The 12423-nt window shown below is 40.9% G+C and overlaps 1 protein-coding gene across 4 annotated transcripts in view; it reads right to left on the bottom strand.

Annotated features, from left to right (window-relative positions):
• The window catches only part of SEC24B (SEC24 homolog B, COPII component), an 84070-nt gene extending 80074 nt beyond the window's left edge, over window positions 1-3996 (bottom strand). For 2 of the 4 annotated variants that reach the window (XM_019741953.3, XM_019741955.3), the window contains exon 1: window positions 3600-3996. In XM_019741953.3, coding sequence (XP_019597512.2) covers window positions 3600-3720 — 121 coding nt within the window. In that variant the 5' untranslated portion in view covers window positions 3721-3996. The remainder of the gene's footprint in view (window positions 1-3599) is intronic. The other 2 variants (XM_019741954.3, XM_019741956.3) reach the window with 1 other exon arrangement.
• Window positions 3997-12423: the final 8427 nt, after the last annotated feature.

Raw genomic sequence — 12423 nt, 5'->3', positions numbered from 1 at the left:
TAAAAAGCAATGGTTTATTGTTAAATCTGGGTGTTCCCTCCACAAAACAAAAAATTTTTAAGACCCCTTTCAATTCAAGTCAATTAGGAGAAATTTTGGAGTTACACTATCATTACCAGGATATTATTTCACTCAATCTTCCCTTGTTCGAGGACTCAGCTTTGGAAGGACTCTCAAAAGTCAAAGTTGAAAAATATTCATGTAATACTTCATATGGAAATACAAATAAAAGCCCATATTCTGCTCAATAAAAAACTCAAGTATAGAACTACAACTCCAAGGAAGGACGTTTAAGAGAAACATTTTACAGATTCAAAGAAGTCAACTTCTATCTTCAAATAAGTGGGGGAAAGCATGTTAACTTGTTTTAAACCTAAAAAGTTATAATGAAGTCTCAGTTTTCTGCCTATCTATTCCCTACCCTTTCCAATGTCAAAGTTTCTAAAAGTGTTTAAAAAGAAAATTCTTATGGTCTGTTGATAGGTCTGAACTTGGGATTAGGAAGACTGAATTAGACTTCCTTCAAACAATTGTTTAATGAATACCTATCATTTGTTCCGGGCCCTGAATATATATATAGCAGTGAACAAGAGACAGACAAAACTGCTACCCTCATGAAGCTTACACAGCAATTGGTGAAAAACACCCACTAACCTTTCTGGATCATGAGTTCATCTGTAAAATTAGGGAAGTAGACTAGGTGTCTTTCAGACTGCAGTGCAAAAATCCCTGGACCTCCACCTCTATTTTAACCACAACAGCTCTGCTTTTTATTGCTTTCTCAATCGGGACTCTATACACAATTTCCTGTGGGAAAATAAATCTGTTTTTAGAAAAGTTTGATAACCAGTGAACTAAGTAATCGGTAGGTACCATTCCAGTTTTACAATTCTGTTTTCTATGTTTTATACTTTTGACCTATTTCTTTTTCACCATGTCTGGAATTCTACAGACATATATTGAAAGGCAAATTAGTTTATGTAGAGCAAAAAAATAAGCCACAAACACAAATGACTGCTTAATACTTATCTATAGATGACAACACCATGTAGCAAAAACTTTTTTTTCTAAGATTAGCAAACAAAACAAAAACAGATTTGATCTTATTATTTTTCTGCTTAAACTACTTCTGTCTACAACAACAACAAAAACCAAACTGACCCTAATTCTTTACTTAATTTCCTTAGCATGACATGTAAGGCCTTTTTGCAACCTGGGCCCTTATAAGCATTCCTTTCAGCTCCAATGCCTTGGGTTTTCCCTACCACCTAATACCCTTTTTTGCCTCTTGACTGCTTCTTCGCTAAATATGCCTTGCACTTTCATAATTCCTTTTGTTCATAATGTAAACTTCATGGAGAGTACATTGTTCTCCTACCCCTATCTATCAAATCCCTCAAGGTCAAACCTAGCTCGAATGTCACCAAAAAAACAGGTCAATTTAGGAGAAAGGACTCTCTCGTATCTACTGGGGTAATCTTGAGTACCCAACTGGTAAACAGGCAAAAATGTTGAAATGAACTGATTACCTGAAAGGAAAGGAAAGATTATAAATATTAGAAATCAAGCATCACCTATGTTTGGCTTCTACATATGTTAATTGGTTCTTGCAGATTTAACATCCTGATTACAACTGATACCCTGGCATTCCTTGAACATTCACAAAGAATCTGTAAGGCTAAGATAAATATTTGCCACTTTAAAACGTGTTCACTAATGCATATTCAGATAATCAAGAAAAGACACAATCCTTGGACCACATGGGTTTACAATATTCTGAAAGGCTTAGGATTGCTTCTTAAATTATCATGTTCCAGTTCCTTCATACACAAAGCTATTTTAAAAACAGAACAAAAACAAGAATTTGTTACATTTACAAGAAGAAAAAATGCTCACAATTACCTTTATGTATGTTCAGGACAGGAGTAAGAAACAAACCTAAAACACTGTTCACAGTCAACGACAACTAACGGAACTAAAGCATGCAATACTAACAAGTATGGCTGATCCAAAGGATATTAAAGCTAAGCCATCACTTTGGACTTAGGAAAAAAATTCAACCTCTGGTTCTCGGGATAAACGATAAACTTCATGTTTGAAAAGCATCAGTTGTTGGATCTTGAAATTATTATGCTAAGCGAAATAAATCAGACAGAAAAAATCAAGAACCAGACGATTTCACTCCTGTGTGGGATATAAAACTGAAAGCAACAAAGGAACAAGACAAACAAAGAACCAAAAAACCATAGACACAGTTTAGTGGTTACCAGAGGGGAAGGGGAGATGGAAGAAGAGGGTAAAGGGGATCAAATATATGGTGACAGAAGGAGAACTGACTCTGAGTGGTGAGCATACAATGTGATACACAAATGATGTATTACAGAATTGTACACTTGAAACCTATGTAATTTTACTAACCATTGTTACCCTAATAAATTTAATAAAAAAAGAATTTGACAAAAGGAAAAAAAAAAGCCATCAGTGGTAAAAATTAGATGTTGGCTGAACTGATTCATAAAGCCCAGCGAATTTTCACCAACAACTTGGGTAAAATAGGTCAGCCCGACAATTGTTTTAAGAGTATTAGTGTAGTTTTGTTCTCTTAGAAACGCAGGACAGACATCTTTCTAAAGTTTTCAGTTGATGACTTTCAAGGGTTCTCTTCTGAAATATTATCAAGTCTATAAAGAGAGTCTCCCCCTTCCTCGGCCCCATCCACGAATATTCCACATCTCAAGATTAGAGAATGGATATCCTAGAGTTGATCATTTTTCACCCGAAACTCCTGCATACTCAAAGCCAAGCGGCTTTCACGTTGCATTGGCTGCTGCCTGTATGAAAGCCTGCCCTCAAAGCAGGGCCAACTCTGGCACGTTTTTCTCTTTCTGAAAGTGAAGCTGGGGGGGGGGGGGGGAACCATCCAATCTAAAGGTATTCGTTTAAATCCGTTAGACACCTGCTCCCCTTTCAAATATGAAGACAAGCGAATTCCAAACCCCCAAACCCTCGAGCAGCAGCCGCAATAGCAATGACAGATCTCGAGGCTGAATTGGGTCAGGGTTACAGTTACACTCAGGTTGCATATTTACTCCCTTTGTCTACTAACTTGAGCGCTAACTTCGGTTCCCTTCAAGGCAGCGTGCTCGCTGGACTGCAGAAATCAAAGCAGTTTTCCTGAGTCGGGAAGGGCACAATGCACCCAGCTCGGCGGCCACTGCAGCCTTCCCTAGACCACGCACTCGGCGGCCTCGGCTCTCGCCCGGGTCTCCCAGGGCATGGGTCGCTCGAGGCAACTCACCGCGGCCGGGCGGGATCGGAGGGATTGTATACCGCTCCCGGCTCCTCCTTGCCCCCAGCGGTTTCGGGCCTAGGGTCACATTACGTAAACAGCCCCGGCCCCAGCTTTTTAGGTCGGTTCCCTCCCTTGTTCAGGGCGTCCCTCCCCCCGCGCCCCGCTAGCCCCGGTCCGGCGCCCCCACACCCCGCAGCCCAGGCCCCCGACGCCCCCGGCCGGGCCCGCCCGCCCCGCCCCGGTGATCCGGTCGTGCAGGCCGCCCCGCCGGCCTAGGCCCCGCGCTCCGCCCAGCCACTCGCCTCACCGTTCTGCTGGTGCGGCGCCGGGCCCGGGCCCGCTGCGGCTCCTGAGACAGCGGCTCCGCCAAGCTTGGGCGGGATGCGGGTGCTGGCGGCCGGATGAGGGGACCCGGCGGGGGCCGACATGACGGCGTTACTGGCGGCGGCGGCGGCTCCGCGGCTGTGAGGTGGGCGGAGGGAAGGGAAGGCGGGGCTGGAGAGGCGAGAGGAAGAGGAAGGAACGCGCCGGCGTCACGAAGGGAGTCAACTGGGAGCGCGGCTGGGGCCTCGCGCTGCGCCGCTGAGCCTCGCTCGGCCGCCGCAGGCACCGGGACCCTGGCCCCCCCGGCCTGCCCCAGTCCGGCCCCGAGCCCCGAGCCGCGGGACCACCCCCGGTAGCTTCACGGGAGCGCAGGCCTCGCGCCGCCGCCGCCGCCGCCGCCGCCACGCCCCCTGCAGGCGGGAGCCCGCTCACCGAAGCCCGAGGCGGGGCGGGGCGGGGCGTGGGCCTCACTGTCAGCCCCGGACCGTAGGGACAGAGCTCGGTAGAAGAGGCGTTGGGGCCCGCTCCACCCGGGTCGGAGGCTGGGACGCGCAGTGCCGGGGATCCGCAGTGCTGATAGGGGATCCGACGGCTGCGTGGTGACATCCGGAGCCCAGACCGGAGTGACCCCACCCACCCTTACTCGGAAGAAGAACCCTGGGTTTGGTTTTGGTTTTGAATCTTGAAATTTTTTTTCCCTCTTAATGTTAATTCCAAAGGAAATAGGGCATTCAAGCCCCCTGTCTGTAGGGAATTATAATCCTGGGCAAAAGAAGAGGAAGGTATTTCTCTATGATAAAGACAGGAATCTCAAAAACAATTGCATTAGTCAAAACTTTTTTTTCCCACCGACTTAAATCTAAGGAAGAGGAAGGGAAAAATAGAGTAAGGAAAACTAGAAGACAAACTGTCTTCCTCATGATTTTTGCCAAGGGTTGGCCCATCTGATTGGTGTTCAGAAGATGCTGTAACATCCAAAGCCAGAACTCAGCTTGCTTTATCTACCCTCGTGATCTTTCAGTCTCCTTCCTGTACCAGTATGCTAACTGGCAAGCAAGCCCTGGACTACATTTTGCCCACGTGGTTTTGCAGTCTGGGAATCTTGAGTATGTCACCATTGTCCTGTATTAGAAATGAAATTGCTCAGAAACATTGACTTCAGGATAGGATCTAGCAAAATGATATTTCTGGAATGACTAGGCTATTGAATTATGCAAAACACAGTGTGTTGATCATTCTAGAATAATGCAAAGCTTTCCTTTAGTTGTAGCCATGAATTAGTGGTATCTGGTGCTTCAAAATACACCAAATGAACTACAAAAGGATTTCAGTAGTTGGATTTGTATTCTTTGAGTTAGGACTTTCAACAGTACATCATGCTCCATATACACAAAAAGAGCAAGCCCTTTTCCATAGGCTTTCCAGCTTCTCCACAGAAACCTAAGCCTTCATGGCACAAGGTCACACTCTGCTTCATCAAGGAGATTACACAATTACAGGTCCCAACACTTCCCAGGAGTCCTTTGAAAAATGGTTCAGAAAAAATCTGGATTAAGGCCTGCCATTATGTGCATAAGGGAATAACTAGACAATTGGCTTTCTGCCCCTGGAATGTAAGAAGCCCATTTTAATCAGAGTATGTGGAATGAAGGTGAACCCCATCTCTTTTGGAGAGACTCCTAAAGAGGAGGATCGGGACTGTGTTCTTGAACAGCTCTTCCCTACAATCTTTATCATCTAAGCTGTTTCCACTTGTCCACTGATTCACCATAGTATTTTTTTCTAGCACGTTTAGAAGAATCTTTTGAATGACAGATCCTACAGACTTCATGAAAATGTTTTTTCCCTCGATTTCTTTGTATTCCATGACTCCTGTCAGTGAAGAAAAGAAGGAAAAAGATGAAGGATTGAATGCTTACCATGTACCAGTCACTGGTCTAGTCACTTTAGGTATATTTTTTTCCATTTAGTCCTCGCAATAATTCTGGAATTTTTTTTTCTTCACTGTTTTACCAGTGAGGAAACTAAGGCTCATAGATTTCAAGTAATCTTAGTAAAAATCATGACCCTATAAATAGCAGAACCAAAGATCAAACCAATGTCTGTTTAGCTCCAAAATCTTTGCTGTATTGCCTGCAAACTGTAGTGGGTTCATTTACATCTTTCTCATAAAGCTATGCTAATCGTGATATACTATTTTGCTTATCAAAAGAGTTTCAGTTTTTGTTATTGTAACCTTGCTTCCCATCTTCCTCAGCCAGTTTTTTAATTATCTAGTTTTTAAGTCACATTTGACCTTTGTACAACACCTTTTGTCTTTTAGTGGCATTCCCTCTTAGTCCCTCTCCCAATGAAAAGAAATAATTTTCTTCCTTCTTCTCCTTTTTATGTTATATTTATATATTGCATTTTTCAGTTGGCCTGGTGTTAAGTATTCAAAGATGAAGAAGATATAATTTGTCCCCAAAGATCCCATGCAGGATCTTTTACATACATTCCTACTGACTTTCTTATATTTGGATTTCTTGATTTTTTTCCCCCCACAAACTTGCTATATATTTTTTCTTCTTCTGTTCCTTGTGAATCTTTGTTTTTTCATAATAGCAGTCTAAGTTGAGGTCCACGAGTCATTATGATGGGAAGAAATAATTTCACTGACATTTATATTATTTGATTACTGATGCTGATGTCATTTAAATATCATTTAAATCTCAATTGTCTATGATACAACTAAGATCCTAAAAGGAAAAAAAAAAAGGATGGGATTATTAGGTTAATAATTACCACAGAGCCATAACCTCTTAAAGGACATTCTCTCAAGTTCTCACTTAGAATATTTGGCTATTTTAAATATACTGTGATTTCTATAGTTATCCACTTATCCAGCCCACAGCAGGTTAGAAATAAATCACAAGGCAGGGGAAGGAAATGCTGTTGATATAGACACATTGAGAGCCACAATCACTATTAGTTGGCAAAATAAGTACAAAAATGACAAGGAAATTGGGAAAATGGAAAAACTGAAAATGCACAGCAATCTGAGATAGTTAAGTTGAACAACCCTGTATATTCTGCTGGTAATATGATAAACACCCCACAAAGTGCCTACCATCTAAGAATTTCTAACCTGTTATTCTGAAGGCAGTTGAATGAAGGGAATACTCATTTACTGAGCACCTATTATATAATTTGTAAGCCCTATGGGACATCACTGTATATATACAGATATTTATAGCTTTGGCTGTCAATTACAAAGAAAAACTAAATTATGCTCTGCACTCTGTTTCAGAAGACAGCAGGTATATACAACCTTTGAAACTTTTACATATGAAACTTTTACAGGTTAGGTTCTCAAGTCTCCATTGTTTACAAGTCCCAATATTCACAAGTCCAGAGTAAGTGGAAGAGGTTACCCTCCTAGGCCACATCTGCATTTCCACCAAACAGAAAGGTGAGCCAGTACTTTGCAGCTTTAAAAACAAGCTTACTCTTTTTTATTTTCTGCCTCTACAAGTTGTAAAGTGGTGCCTTTCAAACTTTAATGTAAATGTGAGTCACTTGAAAATCTTGTTAAAATGCAGATTCTGATTTGGTAGGTGTGGGAAGACCTGAGATTCTGCATTTCCAACAAGCTTCCAGGTGATGCTGCTGGTGCGGTCCATGCACCACACTCTGATTAGTAAGGTTCCCAAGGGCATCTTTTTATTTACAGGTGAAAGTCCATTGAGAAAGAAATGCCCCTTCCTGAGAAGGAAATGCCCCTTCCCAACCTCTTAGGAGCTGTAGTGTATTCCTCAAACTGGTTACCAGTCAAGTTAATGTGATACAGACTAAAATGGGCCTGGCATTTCCCTGGCTTTCTACAGCAGCAGTATTTTCTTTGGCCGTTAAGATACTGAACCACCTCCTAATGGGTAAATAGGAGCTGGATATTGATACTGATACCTTGACACATCTTCAGCAGTGTTTCCATTTTGTGAATTACTTTTCCTCTTACTGATTATTGTTTGTTGTAGAAAAATGGTGTACGAACTCATGCTGCCATAAACAAAATACTATAGACTGGGTGGCTTAAACAACAGACATTTATTTGTCACAGTTCTGAATACTGGAAGTCCAAGATCAGGGTGCCAGCGTGCTTGGGTTCTGGTGAGAGCTGTCCTGACTTGCAGACTTCCGCCTTCTCACTATGACTTCACATGGCAGGGAGAGATTCTCTAGTGTCTTTTCTTATAAGGATGCCAGTTCTATCAGATCAGGACTCCACCCTTATGACCTCATAACCTTAATCACCTCCTTGAAGGTTCTATCTCCAATACAGTCAGATGGAGGGTTAGGGCTTCAATATAAGAATTTGGGCGGAACAGTTTAATCCATAGCAAACGGCATTTTCTCAATGGCATAATTCATCCTTTGCCCTTCAAAATTGTTCCTACCTTCAAATGGTTAGTCCCAATTCACTGTATTTTTCATTATCATGAGTTCCCATTTTAAAATCTCTAATTTTGTCATGTTCAAATTCTTTTTACTGAAAATACCTTCAAAATACTCACTGTTCTCTCACTAACATAAATGTTGGGATTAATATTTATAAATAAATTTTAAAAACATAAACTTATTACAGGTTCCAAATTAATAAGAAGATGACCTAGATCAGAACTTCCCAACCAACATACCAGGGCACATTATGGGCGGTAGTGCATTAAAAGATGTGTCAAAATATCAGTCCTCCTCAAACCTTGGGACAGCCAGGGGTGGCTTTAGGCGATCCGTAGGCTAGTCTTCTTTGGTTGCCACACCCTTGTTTATTTATTCCACAAAAATAGTCTTATTTTCTAGCTGTGCTATGATATGAAACGGCTGGGAAGCACTCACCTGGACTAAATAAACTTTCTGTGTACAATCTGCAGTGCCATCTGCTGGAAGAAGGAAAAATTGACATGCTGTTGCACCAGATGGCTGATTTACATTTACTTATGAAACTACAGAAGTTAAAACATAAGAAGGGGTGTTTGTGTATTACAGAAGATTGAGTTAAATTTTTTACTAGTTGAGGATAAACTTTAATTACATGGAAAAATCAATGTGCAAAACAATTCTCTTTTCAAAAATAAGCCAGATCCAAAAAAAAAAAAATGTTGAACATGCTAATTCAGTTACAGAGGACACACTTTTTAAAAACCACTGTCATGGCAAGATGTTTAAATGGCTTGTCATATTAAAAAAGTGTCAAGGAATTGGACTACCGCAGATAAGATCATGGGGAAATGATAGACTTTTTAAAATATTTGAAAGCTGTCTTCGGAAGAATGATAAGTATGTTGCTTCAGATGGCAGAACAAGGACAAATGAATAAATTTTGATACATGAGCTATGTTAAAGAAGAGGAAGTTGGGAATCCTGGAAAAAATATCCTCACATTAGGAAGAAAGTTTAACTCCCTGTACTCTAAACTTTCTCCCAACTCGAGATTCCATACCCCATCGTTCTATTTGCCATTTGGATTTTATTTAGTTCGATATTTTCAATAACTACAAAAACTTTTAGGACTATCCTTAGTCCTTAAAGCAGGGGTGTCCAAACTTTTACAACGGTTTTCACCAAGGGTCATATGCGGTAAAATACACAAACAGCCGGGCCACTCACTTGAGGTGAATATGTATTGCCTCACCTGGTTTATTTAAGTAAACAAAATATATTTTTGGAACTTGCTGCGGGCCAATAAAAAATGCATCGCAGGCCGCAGATGGCCAGCGGGCCGCAGTTTGGACACCCCTGCCTTAAAGGTATATCCAACTATAATTCCAATATAACTTAAATCTCTGTTATGAGCTCAATTGTGTCCCTTCATACGAGTATGTGGCAGTCCTAACTCCTAATATTTCAAAATTGACTATATTGGGAGATAGTGCCTTTAAAGAGGTAACTAAGGTCAAATGAGGTCGTATGAGTGGACCCTAATCTAAAATGGCTGGTGTCCTTATAAGAAGAGATTGGGACACAGATATGTGTGCACAGAGGGAAGACCATATGAGGACATAGTCAGAAGGCAGCCATCTGCAGACCAAGGAGAGAGGCATACGAAGAAACGAAACCTGCTGAAACTTTGATCTTGGACTTCTAGCCTCCATAACTGAGAAAATTAATTTCTATTGTTTAAACCACCCCTTCTGTGGTATTTGGTCGTAGCAGCCCTAACAAACTAATAACATGTCTTTCCTGTGGAGTCCTTCCTTTCCTCTATATTTTATGTAAGGATTGAAGTAGATTTTTTTTTGGTTTAAAATCTCTTTCAGAAAGAATTTTTTTCTTGTAATAACTTTCTTCTTCCTAATGAAAAGTAGATATATCACATGGATTCCTGTACCCAGTTGCTATGTAATAGGCTAAAACCAGTTCGTATTACACTCTAGCCCTATGTTACAGGAGACCTAATATGGGACAGGGTGATTTTAAACAGGAATTTCTCCTATGAGATTTTCTCCTTTCAAACATAACAAAGTGAGGAAAGTTATTCCCCAGAAATTCTCTGTGATAAAATTTCTCTTGAAAACAATATTCAGTGAGAGAAAAACATACTTTCTAGAAGAGAAGTAGTGTAGGAGGCCTGTAGCTGTTCTCTATGTGGCTGAGGGGCAGTGACACAAGAGTTGATGGCTTCTCACTTGTACACCATGTGGGAAGAAAGTAGTGAAAAAAGTAGAAGAAAAACTGAGAGAACAACATGTAGGGATTAGGGATAAAAAGAGGAAGAGGAGAATTTTAGCCGTCATGAGTAGGGAACTTTGGAGAGAGGAAAGATATATAGAGGTATTGTAGGAAGTTTCAGATTTTATATTTCCTGTTAACTTCTGTATCACATCTTTAAGAAAATTTATAATAAAGATCTTTATTATTTAGCAAAATTTGTTTCATTATCTTTGTTTTTTATTTGCATTTTTATTTATTATTTTTTTATTTAACTAAATTTACTGGGGTAACATTGGTTAATAACACTTTATATAAGTTTCAGGTGTACAATTCTATAATACATCATCTGTATGATGCACTGTGTGCTCACCACTCAGAGTCTAGTCTTCTTCAATTACAATATATTTGACCCCCTTTACCTTCTTTTTCCTCCCCTCACCTCTTCCCCCATTGGAAACAACCATACTGTTGTCTGTGTCTATGAGTTTGTTTGTTTGTTCATTTGTTTCTTTCTGTTTTATATCCCACAGATGGGTTGTCGGGACAGCCAAGAGTGCAGTTTCCAGGCTCTTAGCCCCATGTGGAAAGGTGCTGGCTCAGGCAGTAAATGGCCATCCACTGTGATTGGATGGTCATCAGCTGTGGCTAGTTGGCCATCAGCTGTGACCAGTGAGCCATTGGCCACTAATATAACTGCTGTGGTTACGCTAGCAGAAAATAGGGGCTGGCAAGAAGATGGTGGCTGGTAAGCGCGGATTGCAGTTAGCAAGTGGGAGTCGGTCGGTTGGCAGAAAAGCGGACAGCAGGTCGCACGTCGTGTGAATTCAGCCTCCAGTGAGACTATAGTGGTATGACTCCCCTACCTACGGCTCTGTGGGTGTTCCTTTTGAGCCTCACCATGTCCTGCGTTCTTGTGTGGGGAGCGGTGCTGAGACCCCGCATGACACCCTGCATGACATGGGTGAAAACATATGGTTCTTGTCCTTTTCCACCTGACTTATTTCACTTAAGATTTTACTCTCAAGATTCATCCGTGTTGTCACAAATGACAGTATTTCATTCTTTCTTATGTCTGAGTAGCATTCCATTGTGTATATGTACCACATCTTCTTTATTCAATCATCTGTTGAAGTACACTTAGGTTGTTTCCATGTCTTGGCTATTGCGAATAATGCTGCAATGAACATAGGGGTACATATATCTTTACGAACAAGTGTTTTCAAATTTTGGGGACAGATATCCAGAAGAGGGATTGCTGAGTCACATGGTAATTCTATTCTTAATATTTTGAGGAACCTCCATACTGCTTTCTTTGTAGCTGTACCAATTTACATTCCCACCTGCAATATACCGTGTTTTCCCAAAAATAAGACCGGGTCTTATATTAATTTTTGCTCCAAAAGATGCATTAGGGCTTATGGTCAGGGGATGTCATCCTGAAAAATCATGCTAGGGCTTATTTTCCGGTTAGGTCTTATTTTCGGGGAAACACGGTATTAAGTTTCCCTTTTCTCCAAATCCTCTCCAATTTCGGTCATTTCTTGTTATGTTGACAATAGCCATCCTAACAGGTGTGGGATGATACCTCATTGTGGTTTTCATTTGCATTTTCCTAATAGCTGGTGAGGTTGAGCATCTTTCTAATAGATGGTTATGCTAGCAGAAAATAGGGGTGATTTATAGGAAGTGATCACCATGATAAGTCCAGCAACCATCTGACACCGTGCTAAGCTATCACAATGTTATTGACTAATATATTCCCCATGCTGTACATTACATCCCCATGACTTGTTTTATAACTGGAAAGTTGGACCACTTATTGCCCTTCACCTTTCCCCCTTTTTAAATTTTTCAGTTACAGTTGATATTCAATTTTTTATATTAATTTTAGGTGTACAACATATGGTTAGACATTTACATAATTTAAGAAGTCATTCCTTTGACTAGTCTAGTACTCATTGGCACTATACATAGTTATTACCATATTATTGACTATATTCCCTATGCTTTACTTTACATCCCCATGATTACTTTGTAACTACCAATTTGTACTTCTTAATCCCTTCACCTTTTTCACCTGGCCCCCCAACCCTCCTCCCATCTATTACCCAGATATA

This window comes from Rhinolophus sinicus, chromosome 1 (assembly GCF_057876585.1).
Source record: "Rhinolophus sinicus isolate RSI-liver-muscle chromosome 1, RSI-T2T, whole genome shotgun sequence".
In the NCBI taxonomy this organism is placed as follows: domain Eukaryota; kingdom Metazoa; phylum Chordata; class Mammalia; order Chiroptera; family Rhinolophidae; genus Rhinolophus; species Rhinolophus sinicus.
The sequence above is the reverse complement of the archived record's forward strand: the minus strand, read 5'-3'. Positions and strand labels throughout refer to the sequence as shown.